This window comes from Hemiscyllium ocellatum, chromosome 2 (genome assembly GCF_020745735.1).
Source record: "Hemiscyllium ocellatum isolate sHemOce1 chromosome 2, sHemOce1.pat.X.cur, whole genome shotgun sequence".
NCBI classification, from domain to species: Eukaryota; Metazoa; Chordata; class Chondrichthyes; order Orectolobiformes; family Hemiscylliidae; genus Hemiscyllium; species Hemiscyllium ocellatum.
In genome coordinates this window covers 85,681,575-85,699,382 of record NC_083402.1, presented here as the reverse complement: position 1 = coordinate 85,699,382, position 17,808 = coordinate 85,681,575, and the positions used below count along the sequence as shown (strand labels likewise).

General features: G+C 40.1%; 1 protein-coding gene across 2 annotated transcripts in view; it reads left to right on the top strand.

Moving 5' to 3' along the window:
• LOC132823933 (transducin-like enhancer protein 1) overlaps positions 1-3,749 on the top strand; it is a 123,919-nt gene extending 120,170 nt beyond the window's left edge. For both annotated transcript variants that reach the window (XM_060838071.1, XM_060838060.1), the window contains exons 18-20: positions 450-600; positions 1,391-1,467; positions 3,088-3,749. In XM_060838071.1, coding sequence (XP_060694054.1) covers positions 450-600; positions 1,391-1,467; positions 3,088-3,195 — 336 coding nt within the window. In that variant the 3' untranslated portion in view covers positions 3,196-3,749. The remainder of the gene's footprint in view (positions 1-449; positions 601-1,390; positions 1,468-3,087) is intronic.
• Positions 3,750-17,808: the final 14,059 nt, after the last annotated feature.

The window sequence follows — 17,808 nt, the reverse complement described above, 5'->3', positions numbered from 1 at the left end:
ACATCTCCTGTCCCTGTAACCCACCTCACCACCCCACCTCAAACAGGTTTCTTTGGTCACAAGTAATGGAAATGTGGAATAAATAGAGAAAATGATAGAGAAAGTTGCAGGTCTGGCCACATCTGTGATGAGAGAAACAGAGTTAATGTTTCGAGTCTAATATTACTCTTGGTGACAGGGAGTAGTGGAACAGATGGTGAGGGTGATGAGCAAAAAAAAAGGAATGCTAATGTGGTTAAAGGGGAGATAGTTTGGTAAAGTAGGTGTTATTACATCTTAAGTATGAAGAAGAGAAAATGGATCCTCTGCTGATAACAAAGCCAACAGGCACAAACAAGACATGGTTGGCATACGGAGAAAGGGCTTGGAGTCAAAATAGACTTTTGTAATATCTAGAATTTTAAAGCATAATTTCTAACTAAATCTCATTTCTTTTCTTTTGAAAAAAGATTTTCTCTCTTGGCTACTGTCCTACAGGCGAATGGCTGGCTGTGGGGATGGAGAGCAGTAATGTCGAAGTGCTGCATGTAACAAAACCAGACAAATATCAACTGCACCTCCATGAAAGTTGTGTTCTGTCCCTTAAATTTGCTTACTGTGGTAAGGATTGTCAGCTTTGATTCCATTATCCTAAAGTTACTGACTCTATGATGTGATACAGTTCTTGGGACATCTCTAATCCTGTGATAACTTGCCCAAATACCCTTACATTTAGCAGATTATTCACCCAGATGTTTGTCTGCCTTACCTTTCATCTGTAATTGCTGCTGGATTTTGATTAGGAATAAGAAACCTGTCTTTTCTTGGGTTTCACATCATTCCTCTTTGATTCCAGCAGATATAAACATGTTGTAAGCCACAGTTGCAGGGTGGAGAAAGCAAAATTTAAAATTTGGTGAATGAAATTTGCTGTTTATACCTTAATTTTAATGAATCATTACTGGATTAGTTCAATCAATGTAAACAATAGCATGGTTGTGGTTGTGGTTCAAGGATATCTATACTACAGCTGTCATGCTGCAGCTGACAAATCGTTTTCTTTTTTTTCCAAAATTTTAGTGGAAGTAATCTTAGTTTCCCAAATTTAGGATGTTTTGAAGCCTATGGTGCAGTTTCTGAAAGAGATTTGCCAAAGAAAATCACAGCACACTCTTAAGCATGTCATAACTGGGTGTCTCTACCATGATTCTGTATGAACCTGTTGACCTGGTTCAGGGAATCCTTAATGTGAGTGTGCAAGGACTTAAGTTATTTGAGTTTATTGACCAAAAGATGAAGTAAAGAATAAGATAAAGGAAGGAGGCCATTGGTTTTAGGCTGTTGATTAGCACTAAATTTTGACCAGACAGTGGACAGTGAACTTAACTGATTTTTTGGTTTGTTGACACAGGTAAATGGTTTGTAAGCACTGGAAAAGATAATCTTCTAAATGCATGGAGGACGCCTTATGGAGCCAGCATTTTCCAGGTAATTTTAAGGCAAAATATCAAGACAAAACTTCATTTCTATAATTGACTGAGAAACATATTAAGCAAACTCATTCAGATCAAGAATACTGTGGCAACTGTTAAATATACTAAGTATAGTTTGCTGCTAACTGTAAATGTTATAACTTTGAAAAGTTTGTGCTGGGGCAGGTTTATTAGACTATGAAACTGTTGGATTTTCATGAAGTCTCAGTTAGTTCACCGATGCCCAAAGAGCGGGGTGGGGATAAGTGCCATCCATATCTAACTTAGCCTTTTTATGATAGGAAGGATATTGTCAAGCCAGAGAGGGTTCAGAAGAGATTTACCAAGATGTTGACAGGTGTAGAAGGTTTGAGTTATAAAGAAGGGGTGGATAGGCTGAGACCAATGAGAGGTATAGATAAGAGTTAATAGTAGTTATCTTTTCCCTAGGATAGGGGATTTCAAGATGATCGGGCACGTTTGTGAGAGAAATTTAAAAAAGACTTGAGGCAAACGTTTTACACAGACAATGGTTTGCGTGTGGAATGAACTTCCTGAGAAAGTGGTGGTTATGGGTGCAATTACATTGTTTAAAAGACATTTAGATAGATACATGATAGGAAAGGCTTGGAGGGATATGGGCCAGGAGCAGGCAGGTGTGAATAGCTTAGTTTGGGATTATGTTCGGCATGGACTGGCTGGACCTAAGGGTCTGTTTCCGTGCTGTATAACTCTGTGACCAACATAGTGACCCTAGAAGTACCCTCTGAAATAATCTAGGAGCTACATTACATTAACGTTAGCATTTCAGTAAGAAGTTTCAACACCTTCTGAATCATAGAATCTCTACAGTGTGGAAGCAGACCATTCGGTCTATCGAGTCCACACCGATCATCCAAAGAGGATCCCACCCAGACTCCTTCCCCTAAAGTATCCCTGTAACCCTGCATTTCCCATGGCTAATCCACCTAGCCAGCACATTCCTGCATGCTATGGGTGATTTAAAAATAGCCAGTCCACCTGACCTGCACATCTTTGGACTGTGGGAGGAAACCGGAGCACCTGGAGGAAATCCCCACAGGCACAGGGAGAATATGCACACTCCACACAAGTTACCCAAGGCTGGAATTGAACCCAGATCCCTGGTGCTGTGAGGCAGCAGTACTGAGCTACCCCACTCTGAAAAGTAATACTGGACAGGCCAAAAATGATCTACCGATCCCAAGAATGTTTTAGTAATATCAAGCAATCGTGAAGCTTGAAAGGACTTTTAAGAAGTCAATACACCAGAGAAAGTTTGCCTTAAAGTTTACATGATTTAAGTGATTTTCAACACTTCATTATCCTCACTGACATTTCTGCATGCATGAGGGTGTCGAGGTTTTGGAGAAGCTGCCAAGGAAATTTACCAGCATGATAGCAGGATGGTTTTAGATGTGTGAAGATACTGGAGAAGCTGGAATAGGGAAACTTAAAAGAAGAATTCGAAAGCACGTAGGAGTAGATGATGTAAACTTTGTTATGAAATTTTCCTTAAGGCTTTGAATGGCATTATGATTTTTAAATGTAGAGATAGTCTGTGAATTAATTCTGGTTAGTTCAGATTTACTGATTTTCTTTTCCCCTCCTTTTACAGTCTAAAGAGTCATCATCAGTGTTGAGCTGTGATATCTCAGTGGATGATAAATATATAGTCACTGGCTCAGGAGATAAGAAAGCATCGGTCTATGAAGTTATTTACTAACATCTGCAACTGAGAAAATATGTCTAGAACAGTTTTTCTTCATAAACAAATACACCCTCCTGGGCTTCAGAATTAAAAGATGCTTTTCTGAATGCCTATACTTAAGGACTGATCGTCAGTGCACCAATGATTGACTGGATCAAAGAAAACTCCATCGACCTAGGCGCAATTAGCTGTTTTTTGGTAGTCCCAAAAAAATTCCAGGACCCTGCTTTGTAGAACCCTGGATTATTAGAAGAGTATTTGAATCCTCTCTGACCTCACGTTGTATTTTTGTTATTGCCTGAATTGCTGCGTTTGTGGAGTTGCCTAACCAGATGTTCATTTGTTCTTTGAAAGACTTTCTGTCCTTTGTAGTGCAATGGTATTCCAGGTGAAATTGGACCCTGGGTTATTGCATCTTGTGAACTGTATTTTGTATCTTGATGGAGCTCAGACATTTGTACAAATTGTAAATATTCAGTTTAATACAGTAAAGACAGTATTGAAAAAAGTGGTTTTGTAACTTTTTTAAAGATTTTGCTGCAAGCTAAAGAGGGTTCAAACAAGGATCCAAGCTCGTAAGAACATCATCATCATTCAGTTATGTATCAGCATTTCAAGCAAGTGGAATAAAGTTAGTTCAGAACAATTCGCAAGCAAAAGTGATTTTATAAAAGAAATTATACATTAAATTTGCAAAATTTAAAATGTACTGTAATCACTGTGTCACTCGATTTTGGAATTCACTTCCTTTAACTTTAATGCTTTTTTTTTGTCTAACTATTACACACCAGTAGAACTTTGCACATCATTTGTTTAAAGTACATACTGGATTTTGACCAAATTTTAGAATTGACTTCCTATCTTCCTGTCATCCTATCTTCTGTCTGTGAGTTCCCTTTGAAAGTAGACATGCTGAGAGCCATCTGCGTTTGATGGCATACCCATGAACTCCATTTCCTTCAACACTGATTAGTTACTGTTTTGTAACTTTTTTGTAATGCTTTCTTGGATTTTTACCAAAATCAGTGAGTGGTTTCTTACCATCCTCCCCTGAGCTCCTTTTGAAAATGGGTTTGCTAGGAACCATCTGTACTCAACACAGTGCCCATGTATCCTAGAAGCCTTCAAAACTGATTTGGCTCTTACTGCAACTTAGCATACTTTGTTAGGATTTTAAGCAAATTCAACTCATTTATTTTCATAAGATTCTCAATTGTTTTGAAACATTGGCAGACTGAAAACTGTGCAGTAAATTTGAGGTTCTTATCAGAGACAGAAGAGACAACATTTTGAAAATAAAAATCATTGACAAATTATGGCTGACTAGTTTTGTGCAAAGTACAGTGTTGTTCTCCAGCAATACTATTTTTCAGCTTTTTAATATTCTGTATAAATATCCTGATCAGTGATGTTTTTTATTTTGTTCATGGGATGTAGTCATCACTTGCCAGCATTTATTACCTGCCCCTAACTGTCCTTGAGAATTTGATAAAGAGCTGCATTGTTGAACTGCTACCATTCTCATATTTACATCCAAACATATGAACAACTCCTTGAACCACCTTAGACATTCAATAACATTATTCCAGTCTTCTGTCTAGACCTGATGGGCATTGATCCCTTGTTTATCAATAATTCATCTATGTTTACTTCAAAGTATTGAGGGAGTTGTATAGCTATACCCATATTGCTGCCAGGGAGGGAGTCCCAGGTTTTTTGACACAGCAATGTGAAGGAATAGTGCAATAGTTCTGGGGGAGTTTTTTCAATGGCCTTCCCCATGGCAGATAGGCTACATTCATGGCCACTTTTAACCACAGAAAGGACTATTACTGTCAAACGAGCGGAAATATGGAGCTTCCTTCTTAGATTCAGTTCCCAAAAACATGCATCGTCCTCATCCACCTCCTGCGAGTACAACATACAAACCATGATCATCAGCAGCAAATACACCACCGACCCAGCACATGTGCAAACTGGGATCAAGCAAGCTTGTGTCATTCCACCAATGCTCTTCTCCATCTTCCTTGCTACAACTGTCCACCCCACCTCCACGAAGCTTCACAGTGGTGTCAACCTTCTGTGCAAAATGAGAGAAATGTCTAGAAACAAGACCATCCCAGCCTCGTGTCATCAAGCTGCAATATGTAGATGGTGCCTGTGTATATTCATACTCAGAGCTTCAAACCTCATCCATTATATTTACAGAGGAATATAAAAGAATAGGGCTTAAGCTAAACAAGTGTAAGACCACGTTCTTCTGCCATCTTGCTCCTGTCATGCAACACTGACTGTCAAGATCCACAATGAGCCACTGGACAATGTGCATTAATTCTCATAGTTTAGGAGTCTCCTCTCAATGAGGGCAGAAGTCGATGGTAAAATTCATCATTGCCTCAAGTCTGCAAAATTTGGTTAATCTGGGAAAGAAAATGGTTGATGACCAAGACCGTGAGCCCAACACAAAGTTAATGGTCTAAAGGGAAGCGGTGTTACCAATCTTCAAATCCCTGGAGAAATATCACAAGCTATGCCCCCACAAAATCCTACAAATTAACTGGCAAGATAGGAACTTCGATGTTAATGTGTTCTCTGAGGCCAATATCTCCAGTATTATGGCACTGGTCACAGTCAATCAATTGTGTTGGCAGTGCACAACATTTGCACGCAGCCACAAGACTTCCAAAACCAACTTTACTCTGAGCTTCATCTCAACAAGCAGTTAACACGAAGGTAGAGGAAACACTTTAGGAATATCCTTAATGTCTCCCTGAAAAAACTACAATGTTCTCATTGACAAGGTATGTGTAGTACAAGACTGCCAGAATTGGAGATGAAGTATCTACAATAGTACAATCCACCTTGAGCATTTCCAACAGGCCCAAGTGTAGGCCAAGTGAAAACAGAGGAAGGAGCAAGTAGAAACCCAAACATCCCACTGTCCCACCATATCAAAAACTGAGTCTGGGAGTACAGCTCCAGCTTTGGATTGTTTTGTTGCCTCCATCATCTTCAATCCTGAAGGAATGCCAATGCAGAAGAGTCCAAGCTGGGATGGTGTGTAGCTTCGACAAAAACTTGCAAGTCATGGAGTTCCCACGCTCCCTTTTGTGATTGAAATATTCTCGTGTTGTCTAAATCCATTGCAGTAATATTTGAGATTACCGAAAAGAGAGAATGTTGTAAATACATTGATGCAATAAATATTTTTTTAAAGCTACTCAACAGTTTACTGTTTTATCAGCCTTGTTGAAACTATGTTTCATGCCTAACTGAATTGTTAAAGATTGTAGTCCCTGTTTAGTTTAACTTGAAGAACATTAGGAAGAAGAGCTGGAGTAGGCCATTAGGGTAGACTATTCCAGCTGCTCCAACGTGGAGAAATACCAGAGCCAATCTCCTATCTGACCCCACCTTCTCCTACTTTACTGGCACTTATTTATTCACTTCGTGCCCAAAAAATTTCAAAAACTCCTTTGAATATACTTCCTGATCGAGCATCCGCCAGTCTTTGGGATCAGGAATTCCTGCAGAATTAGCATGACTAGTGACTACAGTCCCTTTGGCAGTCTATTTCTTCTGTAGCCTTAATTGGATGGTTTTGGGAAATGCATGTCACATACACTGGTGAGCATCAGGGCATTTTGTAACTGTGGGCAGCACCAAAGTATTGTGTGTTTGTTAGCCAATATTACTGAGTTGCTTTTATCATAAACCAAACTTGTTTATGTTCCTAAACATGAGGCACTGAATATTTGTTCTGCTGTTTGTTAATGACACTAAGGCAACCCAATATCCATCACATGTCCAAACAAAAAGATAAAAGATAATATTCATTGTCCAAATGCAAAAATGTATGTGGTACTAATGAGAAAAGAATCTACATGCACTCTAATGATCAATGGGCTGAAGCAGTGTGAACTGCTTGATAGAAAAGCAGGATAGAATTAACTAATATAAGTGATCACCCTAATGAGGTAAAAGTGACTTGATTTGTTCCTGAATGTACTTGCGGATTTTCATTTCTAATTTTGTTTGCCTTTTATTTTAATTTCTAAAGCTTCTTCATCAGCTTAGCTATTATCACACTCTTACTTTTCAAATATATTTTATTGCCTCACTGAGATGGGCTTGTCACACATATAGTGATTGCTGTTTTTCAAATGAGAAAGTAGGAGCCCATAGCAACATAATGCTATTCATGACTTCAGGATTCCTTTGTTGATATTTGGGGTTCATGATCAGCTACCTAATGCAGGCAGTTAACAACTTGTAAGCAATCTTTTGATAGTTTGTTAAGAAGCAACAGTGTAGATCTGTCACACTAGTTAATTAGGTAAAGGTAGTATACAACTGAGGCAATTGAGGATAGTGAGGATATCAGAGGACAAACAGACTTGGCAAGGAAAGTTTTGGTCTTGTTAAAGTGTTGGGGACAACATCCTACTCTCTAGCCGGGATATTACAAAACTCTTCCCCATGTCTCTCCTCTCCTTCTAGTCCAGTTTTGATCTGCCTTGTTATTTATTTGATTTGATTTGATTTGATTTATTGTTACATGTACCAAAGTACAGTGAAAAGCTTTTTTATGTCACTACAGGTAGATCATAGTAAGCAAGGTGAAAGCCAGCATGTCATAGGGTGAAAAAACATTTGGACAGAGTGAGGCATACAGGTTACACTTTGCACTAGGCAAGATCACATTAACAAGCTCAGTATTATTTAAGGTTAGACAGTCCACTCATCACTCTAATAATGAATGGGAAAAAGGTGTTCTCGAACTTGTAGATGTGCGTGTTTAAGCTTCTGTATCTTCTGCCTGATGGAAGAGGTTGTAGGAGAGCATTACCAGGGTGGGATGAGTCTTTGAAGATGTTGACAGCTGTTCTGCAACAACGAGAGGTATAATTGGTGTTCCGTGATGGAAAATCAGCTTCCATGATGGTCTCAGCTGTGTACACAAACTTCTGTAGTTTCTTGCGGTCCTGGGCAGAGCAGTTGCTACACCAGGCTATATGCACCCAGACAGTATGTTTTCTATGGTGCATCTGTAAGAGTTGGTGAGGGTCTTTATGGACTTACCAAATTTCCACCTGTGGAAGAAGGGGCATTGTTGCATCTATGTGGGAGGTCCAGGACAGGTTATCCGTTATCGTCATTCCTAGGAACTTGACACTCTCAACCCTCTCAACCCGAGTACTGTTAACATAGATGTTCTCCTCCTTTCTTTCTGAAGTCAATTTTGCTGACATTGAGAAGACTGCTTGATGATGATTGGATAGTGTCTAGAGAGCAATGAGAACTGTAACCTGCAAGGTCTGCTTAGTAAGAACTCCCCAAGAACAGAATTCCCCTCAGCCCCAACCATTATTATTATATCGTATTTCTAGGGGCAGGTTTTATTCTCTGTATCAACCAATTGTCTGAACATTTTGAGTCAATCGTCATCAGACAGCCACTCATCATGTTGGATAATCCTTGTCTATTGCCTGCCTTCTTCTGAGGGTTAGTTTACCTTTTTTTTGAAAGAAAATATTTCTTATTTTCAAAACCAACACAACAAAAATCTGTTTGACATCAGGTAAGTTGTTGATGTTAGTTCAAAGGACATTGTGACCATTTTCATAATTCTTCCCTTTGCTTTCATATGTTTAGAATTTTGAAAGGTTAATTACTCTTATAATTGCTGTAAAATGGAATCTTATGTTACATGGTAAATACGAGGAAAGTTCAGTCTTTGAGAGATCCCAATATTGAACAGTTGAAAGCAATTTCTAAGTGAGGAAACTCATTTGAAATGCAGTCGTTTTTGAAATATGTCTCAGCAAGATCCCAAAGACATCAATGAAATATCGAGCAGGTAACCAGTTTTATCGATAAATGTTGATCATGACTATGACTAAACTGTTCAATGTCTGTTCAAAATAAATTACACCAGTAAATACTGTACATCCTCAGACCTGCAATAACATGTTCTCCTGGATTAATTGCTAAACCTAACTCGGTGAAGCTGCTACCACTTAGCTAAGTCTGAATATTTTAAACAGGTTTAATCCTATAACTCTCTGTGTGATTGAAATATCTGTTGTTCCTTCCTCAGTAATGTACTTGTGTTAACATTATTTACTTCTGACATTCAATATGTCTTTTAATACTGCTGTGGACTTAAAGTATATTTATAATATTATCGGCTTTTTTCCAGGTTTCCAGCTGACAGTAAAATATCTTCAGGCAATGTTTTATTTATCTCTCCATTCTGCAGGCACCCTGCCTCCATTACTAAGGAAGGGCTTTTGCCCGAAACATTGATTTTCCTGCTCCCCGGATGCTGCCTGACCTGCTGTGGTTTTCCAACACCACTCTGATATAAACAGTAAAATAGCTTCAGTCATACTTCAACTTGAAGTCTCAAGAAATCTACCAGATTTATCACTGTACTGCACCCTGACATTTCTCAATCAACAATTGTCTCAATACATAAATTGAAACAACACAGTTTCCAAACTTGGACAACATTCCCTTGAGAGCAACAATTCAGTAGCAGAAAATCATGTGATAAGGAATTAAACTCTCCGTTGATCTTTATTGTCATTGCAAAACTGGAATGTTTAATATCGATCAGAGAGAGGATGGCAGCAGTGAGTGTTGAGTTGAACTGACTCAGCATAGTCCTGGTGATTGAGTTTGGAAATTTCCTGTCTGTGGTTTGATAGCAGAGTGAAGTGGTTGGTCACGACATTGAAAAAACAAGAAAGACTAAAAGTATATTTATTTTTTCTGAGCAAAAAAGAGGCAGCTGTGTAGAAAACAAAATTTCCACATGTAATTTTTAATTTGTATCCAAAATACTTTTGATTGTGTTCAAGACTCTTGAGAAGGGTATCCTGAAGACGGCATCATAGTGACACGGTCCGGGAAGATTATCCTGCAGTCAGCATCCAGAAGCAGTCCAGAAATCCATGGTGAATTGGTAAGTTGGATATAAAATTAGTTTGTTCATAGAAGACAGAGGGTAGTTGTGAAGGGGTGTTTTTCTGACTGGCGGTCTGTGACCAATCATGTTCCACAAGGATCAGTGCTGGGATCTCTGTCATTTGTAATTTATATATATGTATATTACGTGTGTGTGTGTGTGTGTGTGTGTGTGTGTGTGTGTGTGTGTGTGTGTGTGTGTGTGTGTGTGTGTGTGTAATTTAGATGGTCTGATTAGTAAATTTGCAGATGACATGAAAAATTGATGGAATTTTGGAAGGTTGTCAACGGATAAAACAGGATTTATATCAGTTGGAAAAATAAGTGGAGAAATGGCAGATGGCATTTAATTCAAACAGGTATGCGGTGATGCATTTTGGGAAGTCAAATGCAATAGAAAAGTATATAGTATATTACAGGACCCCTAGGAGCATTGATATGCAGAGGGATCTTTAGGTGAAAGTCCATAGCTCCCTGAAAGTGACAGCACAAGTGGATAAGATGATAAAGATGGTGTATAGCATAATTGCCTTCATCAGTCATGGCATTAATTTTAAAAGTTAGCAAGTCATGTTGCATTTGAATAGAATTTTAGGCCAATTTTGGTGTGTTATCTGCGGTTCTGGTTGCCACACGATAGAAAAAAAGACAGAGGCTTTGGAAAACTTTACCAGAATGTTGCCAGATTTGGAGTGTATTAGCTATTAGGAAAGTTTGGACAAATTTCGATTGTTTTTACTAGAGTGTTGGAGGCTGAGAGGCAACTTGTTAGAAGGATATAAAATTATGAGAGACATGAATAAGGTGGATGGTTGGAGTCTTTTTGCCATGTAGATAATCAGACACTAGGAGCATAGGTTTATGGTGAGAGAGGAAAGGTTGAAAGGAGTTGTGTGAGGCAAGAGGATGGTAGGTGCCTGAAATGCACTGCTGGGGAGGTGACAGAAGCAGATGCAATAGCAATGTTTAAGGGACAGTCAGATAGACTTAGATTTTATTGTCATGTATACTCAAGTGCAGAAGTACAGGACTACAGTGAAAAATGTACAATGTCACCACACACAGCCCACCTTTACAATGGCACCCAGGTACGAAAACTCAGGGATAAATTGGTAAAAGAAAACAAGTTAAAATGTTAAACATTACCTTCACAGAATAAGTAGCAAAGTAAAGAAATAAGGTAATAGTTAACTCGAAGTCCTTCTTAATATAAACTACAAAAATAATGGAATAATGTTAAAAGTTCAATAGTCTTCGATGAGTCCTCCCCTTATCTCACTCCCTGGGAGGCCTCAGCTGCCTGTTCTCGATAGGCTGTTGCAGATATTGGCAGAAATGGGGGGTGTGGGAAGGAGGGAGGGGTCCTCCCTCATTGCTCACATTTCCCGCTTTGGGCCATAATACCATCATCACTGCTACTGCTGAAGTTGATGTCTCCCTGATCTATCCTCCTATGCCCCCAGAACATGCCAGGCTGATAGACTACTATGGACTGCCTATAGACCAGGCTGAGGGACAACCATGGGCCACCTATTGACCAGGACAAGACATTGCCATACTGGGCCAAGAGACTGCTGTGGGCTGCCGATAGACCAAGCTGAGATACCACCATCCCAGGCTGAGAGACTACCATGGGCTGCCTATAGACCAAGGCGAGACACTGCCACACCAACACCAAGAGGCTACCATGGGCTACCTATAGATGAGGCTGAGACACTGCCATCCCAGGCTGCAGGACTGCGATAGGCTCCCTATAGATAAGGCCGAGATATTGCCCAGAGAATGCTTTGCGGGATCCACGCTGAGGCCAGAAATGAAGGAAAGAAGAAACATCAAGAGAGAAAAAAAAAGGAAGAAATGAGAATGAAATGAATGGAGCTGATGAGCTCTGGCTGAAGCATCCTACTCTGCCACCATCTTGTCAGTTCAAAGGTGGAACAACTGCTTTTCCAGAATGTAGTTAGCATGTGGGATGAGCTGCCAGAGAAATCGGTGGGTGCAACTTGCTCTATATACTGATGACCATACTTGCGTCACGCTGACAATTGCCCTGGTAAAAATGATGGTCCTGAGGTGAAGCCTGAAGACCCACAACCATTCCCAGTTTATCAAAAACATGTGACCTGGAACATCTCATTCATATCCGGACATCCTTCTGATGTTTATAAATCCTTGCAGTCCACGCTGACTCCATTACACTTCGCTGTTTCTCCCCTTTACCATTTCTCTCATCTTGAAGCTCCATTATATCCGTTCAGACCATATGCAGACAATTGAAACAGCAAATGCCTGAGATGAGTATAGAAAGTGTAGGGATTTGTTTAAAACAGAAATTAGGACAGTGAAGAGGAACATGAAAAAAAAGCTAAAGAAAATCCAAAATAATTTTATAAGTAGAGTCATAGAGATGTACAGCATGAAAACAGACCCTTCAGTCCAACTCATCTACGCCGACCAGATATTCTAACCTAATCTAGTTCCCCACCCCAGGGAAAAGATTTTGTCTATTTATCCTATCCATACCCCATGATTTTATAAATCTCTATAAGGTTACCCTGCAGCCTCCGCTCCAGGGAAAACAGCCCCAGTCTGTTCAGCCTTTCCCTATAGCTTACGTCATCCAACCCTGGCAGCATCCTTGTAAATCTTTTGTGAACTTTTCAAGTTCCACGACATTCTTCCGAAGTACTTTAGGGGCAAAAACAAACCCAAGAATAGTACGGCCCATTTCAAGTTACAATCAATGGGATGTTTCAAATGATTACTTTGCATCTGTACAGAGTGTAAGGAAGGACATTGTAGATACTGAAATCATGGAGGAAGACTGTACTATACTTGAATGAATTAGCATTGCGAAAGAGGAGGTACTCGTGGTTTTAACAGGCTCAAAAGTGAATAAATCCCAAGTTCTAAAGGAGATGTACGCCAGGCTGTTGTAGGAGGCAAGGGAGAAGATTGCAGAGGTGCTTCACATTAATTTTTCATTTGTCTCTGGCCATTGGAGAGATGCTAGAGGACTTTAGGACAGGTAATGTGGTATTATAATTCAAGAAGGGGGTTAAGGATAAACTAGGAAACTACAAACCACCGACTCTTACATCTGTAGTAAGGAAACTGTTGCATAAATTCAAAGGGACAAAATTAACCTCCACTTAAAGCAGCAAGGATTCTTCCAGGCCAGTCAACATGGCCTTGTTCAGGGAAATCATGACTTGCAGATTTGATTGAATTTTTCAAGGTGGTAATGAGGGTAGTGGAAGGCTTTTAACCAGGTATCACTTGGAAGATTGGTAATGAAGCTAAGAGCCCATGGTATCCAGGACAATTTGACACATTAGATCCAAAGTTGGCATGGCATCAAGGAGCAGAGGGTGATGGTGAAAGGGGATATTTTTGTGACAAGACATGTTTAGTGGTGTACGAGAGGTTTCAGTGCTGGGTCTCTTGGCTGTTTGTTTTATACATTAATAATCCACACATGAATGTGGGAAGTTTGCAGATGCCAAGAAAATTGGGTGTGTGGTACATGGCAAGGAGGGAATCTCAGACTACAGGTGTATAGACAAACTGAACAGTGGCAAATGGAATTTAATCTTGAAAAGTGTAAAGTGTTACATTTGGGGAGAACTAATGAAGCAAGAGGGTACATGTTGAATGGTAGGATCTTAAAAATAGAGACGATTAGAGGGACTATGTTGTGCATATCTATGGATCATTAAAAGCAACAAGATAGTAGATAAGACTGTTGAGGCATGTGCTTTATTGGGCAAGGCATTGACTACAAGAACAAGAAGATTGTGGTGGAGATGTATATGATGTTAGTTAGGCCATGGCTGCAGTACAGTGTGCAGTTCTGGTTATCACAATGTAGAATCATACAGTACCTAGGAAGCCTTTGCCAATCAGGTCTGTACCAATTACACAAATCTAACTCTACCTTAGGCCCCACTTTCCAGCACCTGGTGCATAGCAATGTATTTTTTGACATTATATACCCATGCATAGACTTTTAAGGGTAATGAAGTTTCCCATCTCAATTCCCCTCCCAGGGAGTGCATTCTAGATTCCCACTGTATTCTGGGGGCGGGGGGGGTGGGGGGTGGGGGAGGGGGGGGGGGGGGGGGGGGGGGGAGTCGGGGGGGGGGGGGGTGGGGGGGGGGGGGGGGGGGGGGAGGGGGGGGTGGGGGAGGCGGGGGGGGGGGGGGAGGCGGGGGGGAGGGGAGGGGGGGGGGGGGAGGCGGGGGGGGTGGGGGAGGTGGGGGGGAGGGGGGGTGGGGGAGGCGGGGGGGAGGGGAGGGGGGAGGAACAGCTTTTTTCTTCAAATCCTTTCTAAACTGCCTATGTTTTAACCTTAAAATTATGTCCTCCAGTTATTGACCCTTTAACTAAGGGGAACAGCTGCTTTCTTTCCATCATGACCATGTCCCTCATAATCTTATACACCTCGATCAGGACTCTCCTCAACCTTCTCTGCTCTAAAGAAAGCCACCGAAGCTTACCCAGCCTCTCTTCATAGCTAAAATGCTTCATCCTAGTGAATCTCCTCTGCACCCCCTCCAGTGAAATCACATCCTTCCTTTCGTGTAGTGACCAGAACTGCACATAGTGCTCCAGCTGTGGCCTAACTGAAGTTCTGGATTGCTCCAACATAACCTCCCTGCTTTCATAACCTATGCCACATCTAATAAATGCAAGTGCCGGTATGCCTTCTCAACCACCCTGTTAACCTGTCCTGCTGTCTTCAAGGATCAGCAGACAAGCACTCCATGCTTCCAATAAATCCTGCTATTCATTGATTATTCCCTTGTCTTGTTCTTTCTTCAAAAGTCAATCACTTTACACTTACCAGGGCTAAGTTCAATCTGTGACTGATCTGCCCATTTGACCAAAGGGTCAATATCATCCTGTAACCTAAGATCTCCTTCTTCAGTATTTACCACCTGACCAATCTTCATGTCATTCACAAACCCACTTATTCCACACACACCTCCCCCTCTTCTCCCGTAATATTTTATAAGGACCCAACACTGATCCCTATGGTATGCGACTGCACACTGGTCTCCTGTCACATAATCAACATTCTACCACTTCCCTCTGTCATCCACCGCAAAGTCAATTTTGGATCCAACTTGCCAAGTTCCGCTGGATTCCGCATGTTTTTGATTTCCTTCCCAATCTCCAATATGGATCCTTGTCAAATTCTTTGTTGAAATTCACATCAACTACATCAATCACATTGCCCTCATCTATACACCTGATCACCTTTTTTGGAAAATCCTATCAATTACGTTAAGCATGGCCTTCCTCTGACAAAGCTACGCTGAGAATCCTTGATTAAACCTTGCAGTGGAGATTACGTCTCTCCTTCAGCTTTTTTTCGAATAATTTCTCTCCCATTGATGTTGTGGTCTGTGGCACAGTATTGCTTGAGAAGAGTTGCAGAAGAAATTTGCCTGAACGTTATCTGGACTGGAATGATTTAGCTATGAAGAGAGAACAGATAGAATGGGGTTGTTTTCCACAAATGAAATAAGATCGAGGGGCATCTGAGGTATACAAAAAGGGGCCATAGAGCAGGGCAATACAGAGAACCTTCTCTGCTTGGTGAGGGGTCAATAATTAGGGAAGCAGTTTTAAGATGAGGAGCAGGAGGGTTAGAGGGGATTTAATGAACATTTTTTTTACACAGAGAGGATGATGAGGAACTTACTGCCTAAATGGTTGCTAGATGCAGGAACCCATAGGATATTTAAGAATTATTTCGGTGAACACTTGAAATGCTGCGGCATTTAAGACAATGGGCCAAGTGCTGGAAAATGGGATTAGAATGGCTCGATATTTGATGACCAGTAGGGATTGAGGACCCTCTTTACTGTAAAAGTGCCATTATTCTAATATGCAAATGAGCCATCTCAGTAAATTATTTTTAAAGAGTTTCTTATTGATAGTTGATTTAAAGTGAAATGAATTTAAAGTAAATCAACGTATTGTTTGGTGTTTGATGCGTAGGACACTTTATGCAAGCTAGTGCTACCTCCACGAAAAAAAAACATTTAACAGTGCATTTGCAAACATGTGTCACCACAAATCCATTAGAGAAGTATATTTTGTTGCAAACTATCCTCCATATAACCAATTACCTTAAGAGCCCTTCTTTTTGAATAATGTACCATGCATTTGTGGGGAAAGAGAGATGGCTTGAAACTATTACTGTCATCTAATCTTGCTTTGGGGGGTAGGCCTATTCAAATAATGAAGATGAAGAATGTTGAAATGAAACCCATGTGCTGTAACACCTGAAGCAAATATTGCTGATCAGTGCTGAAAAACATGTGTTTAAAGATTGCTACAATTCCTGCTGGAGAATTGAATTCATCTGGATGGGATAAATTTTGATCAGTTTTTCATCTTATTCATTATTGTAGCCACATTATTCTGAAATTGGGTGGCCCCTCTGTGCTAGACTTCTCCTGTTCCTGTTCTATGAATGCCCATCTCAGTGAAGTACCTGTTCAAGATATATTTGATATTGTGCGTCCCTAAATGTTGGTGTCTGCTACTTCCCCCTACACTACATATAGCCAGCTTGTTGCACTGCACAGTCACTTCAAGATTTGCATGTGGCCATATATACACACATCTTAACGAAAAGCGAAAAGTCCATTTGCATGGGATGTGCTTGCTCCATATGTGGGACATTCCCAATGGAGCAGCTTTGCAAGAATATAGGGCAAGGTATTTTAAAGTTTGAGGTGCAACATTGATTAATTTAAGATATCTGGTCGGCATGGATGAGTTGGACTGAAGAGTTTGTTTCCAAACTGTACAACTCTATATCATACATCAGTGGATCTCTTGGAGATGGTTAAGTGGAGGGAAGCATAAAGGGCACATCTGAACTGGAAAGGCACCATCAAACTTGTAACCAGGACGACCAATCATTTGTTTAACATGTTTTACTAATGGTAATGTCCGATTGGATGTATAAGCTTGACAATAGGATGTAACCAGATGTCTTTGAATTTCTGCAACCTCAATAGAATATATATATTCAGCAGTAAACCACCAAAAATACCCCGAAGAAAGACCTAGATCTTTATTGTGTGTTCAGTTTTGCTCACTGTGCCATCTGAAATTTGCAAATAATTTTAAGACAGTTAAAACACTTTATCAAACATTATTAGCAAAATTGAATTCTCACCTTTAATATAATCTCTTTAATAATCTGATTGTGGCTCATAATAATTTTAATTATCATTGTTAACTGAAATAACTTGAGTTGATAAAGGTTACCTTCATAAAAAATACAAAATCTGAAAGTCATTTAGAGATTTTTATGACAAATTCAGTGTAACTCTCTCGCGATTTTCTCTGTGGCTTAAGCCAGAGAATATAGTAATATTGCATCACTAGTGCCTGGCTTGATCCATCCATCCATACGTTAAGTGCATTGTGGGTTTGTTTTGGGTACATAGCTATTTTACAAACGAATATATTTACCTGGTGATTGTTGTTATATTGCTGTGTAGGTACATGCAGGGGCAGTTAATTCTTGACTTTACAGTGTGAAGTTTTATGTCAAGCAAGTGAGAACTTTATTTGATGTTTGAACTTTTCTTTAAGCCACTGATAATCAGAAACAATTGAGCAATAGCT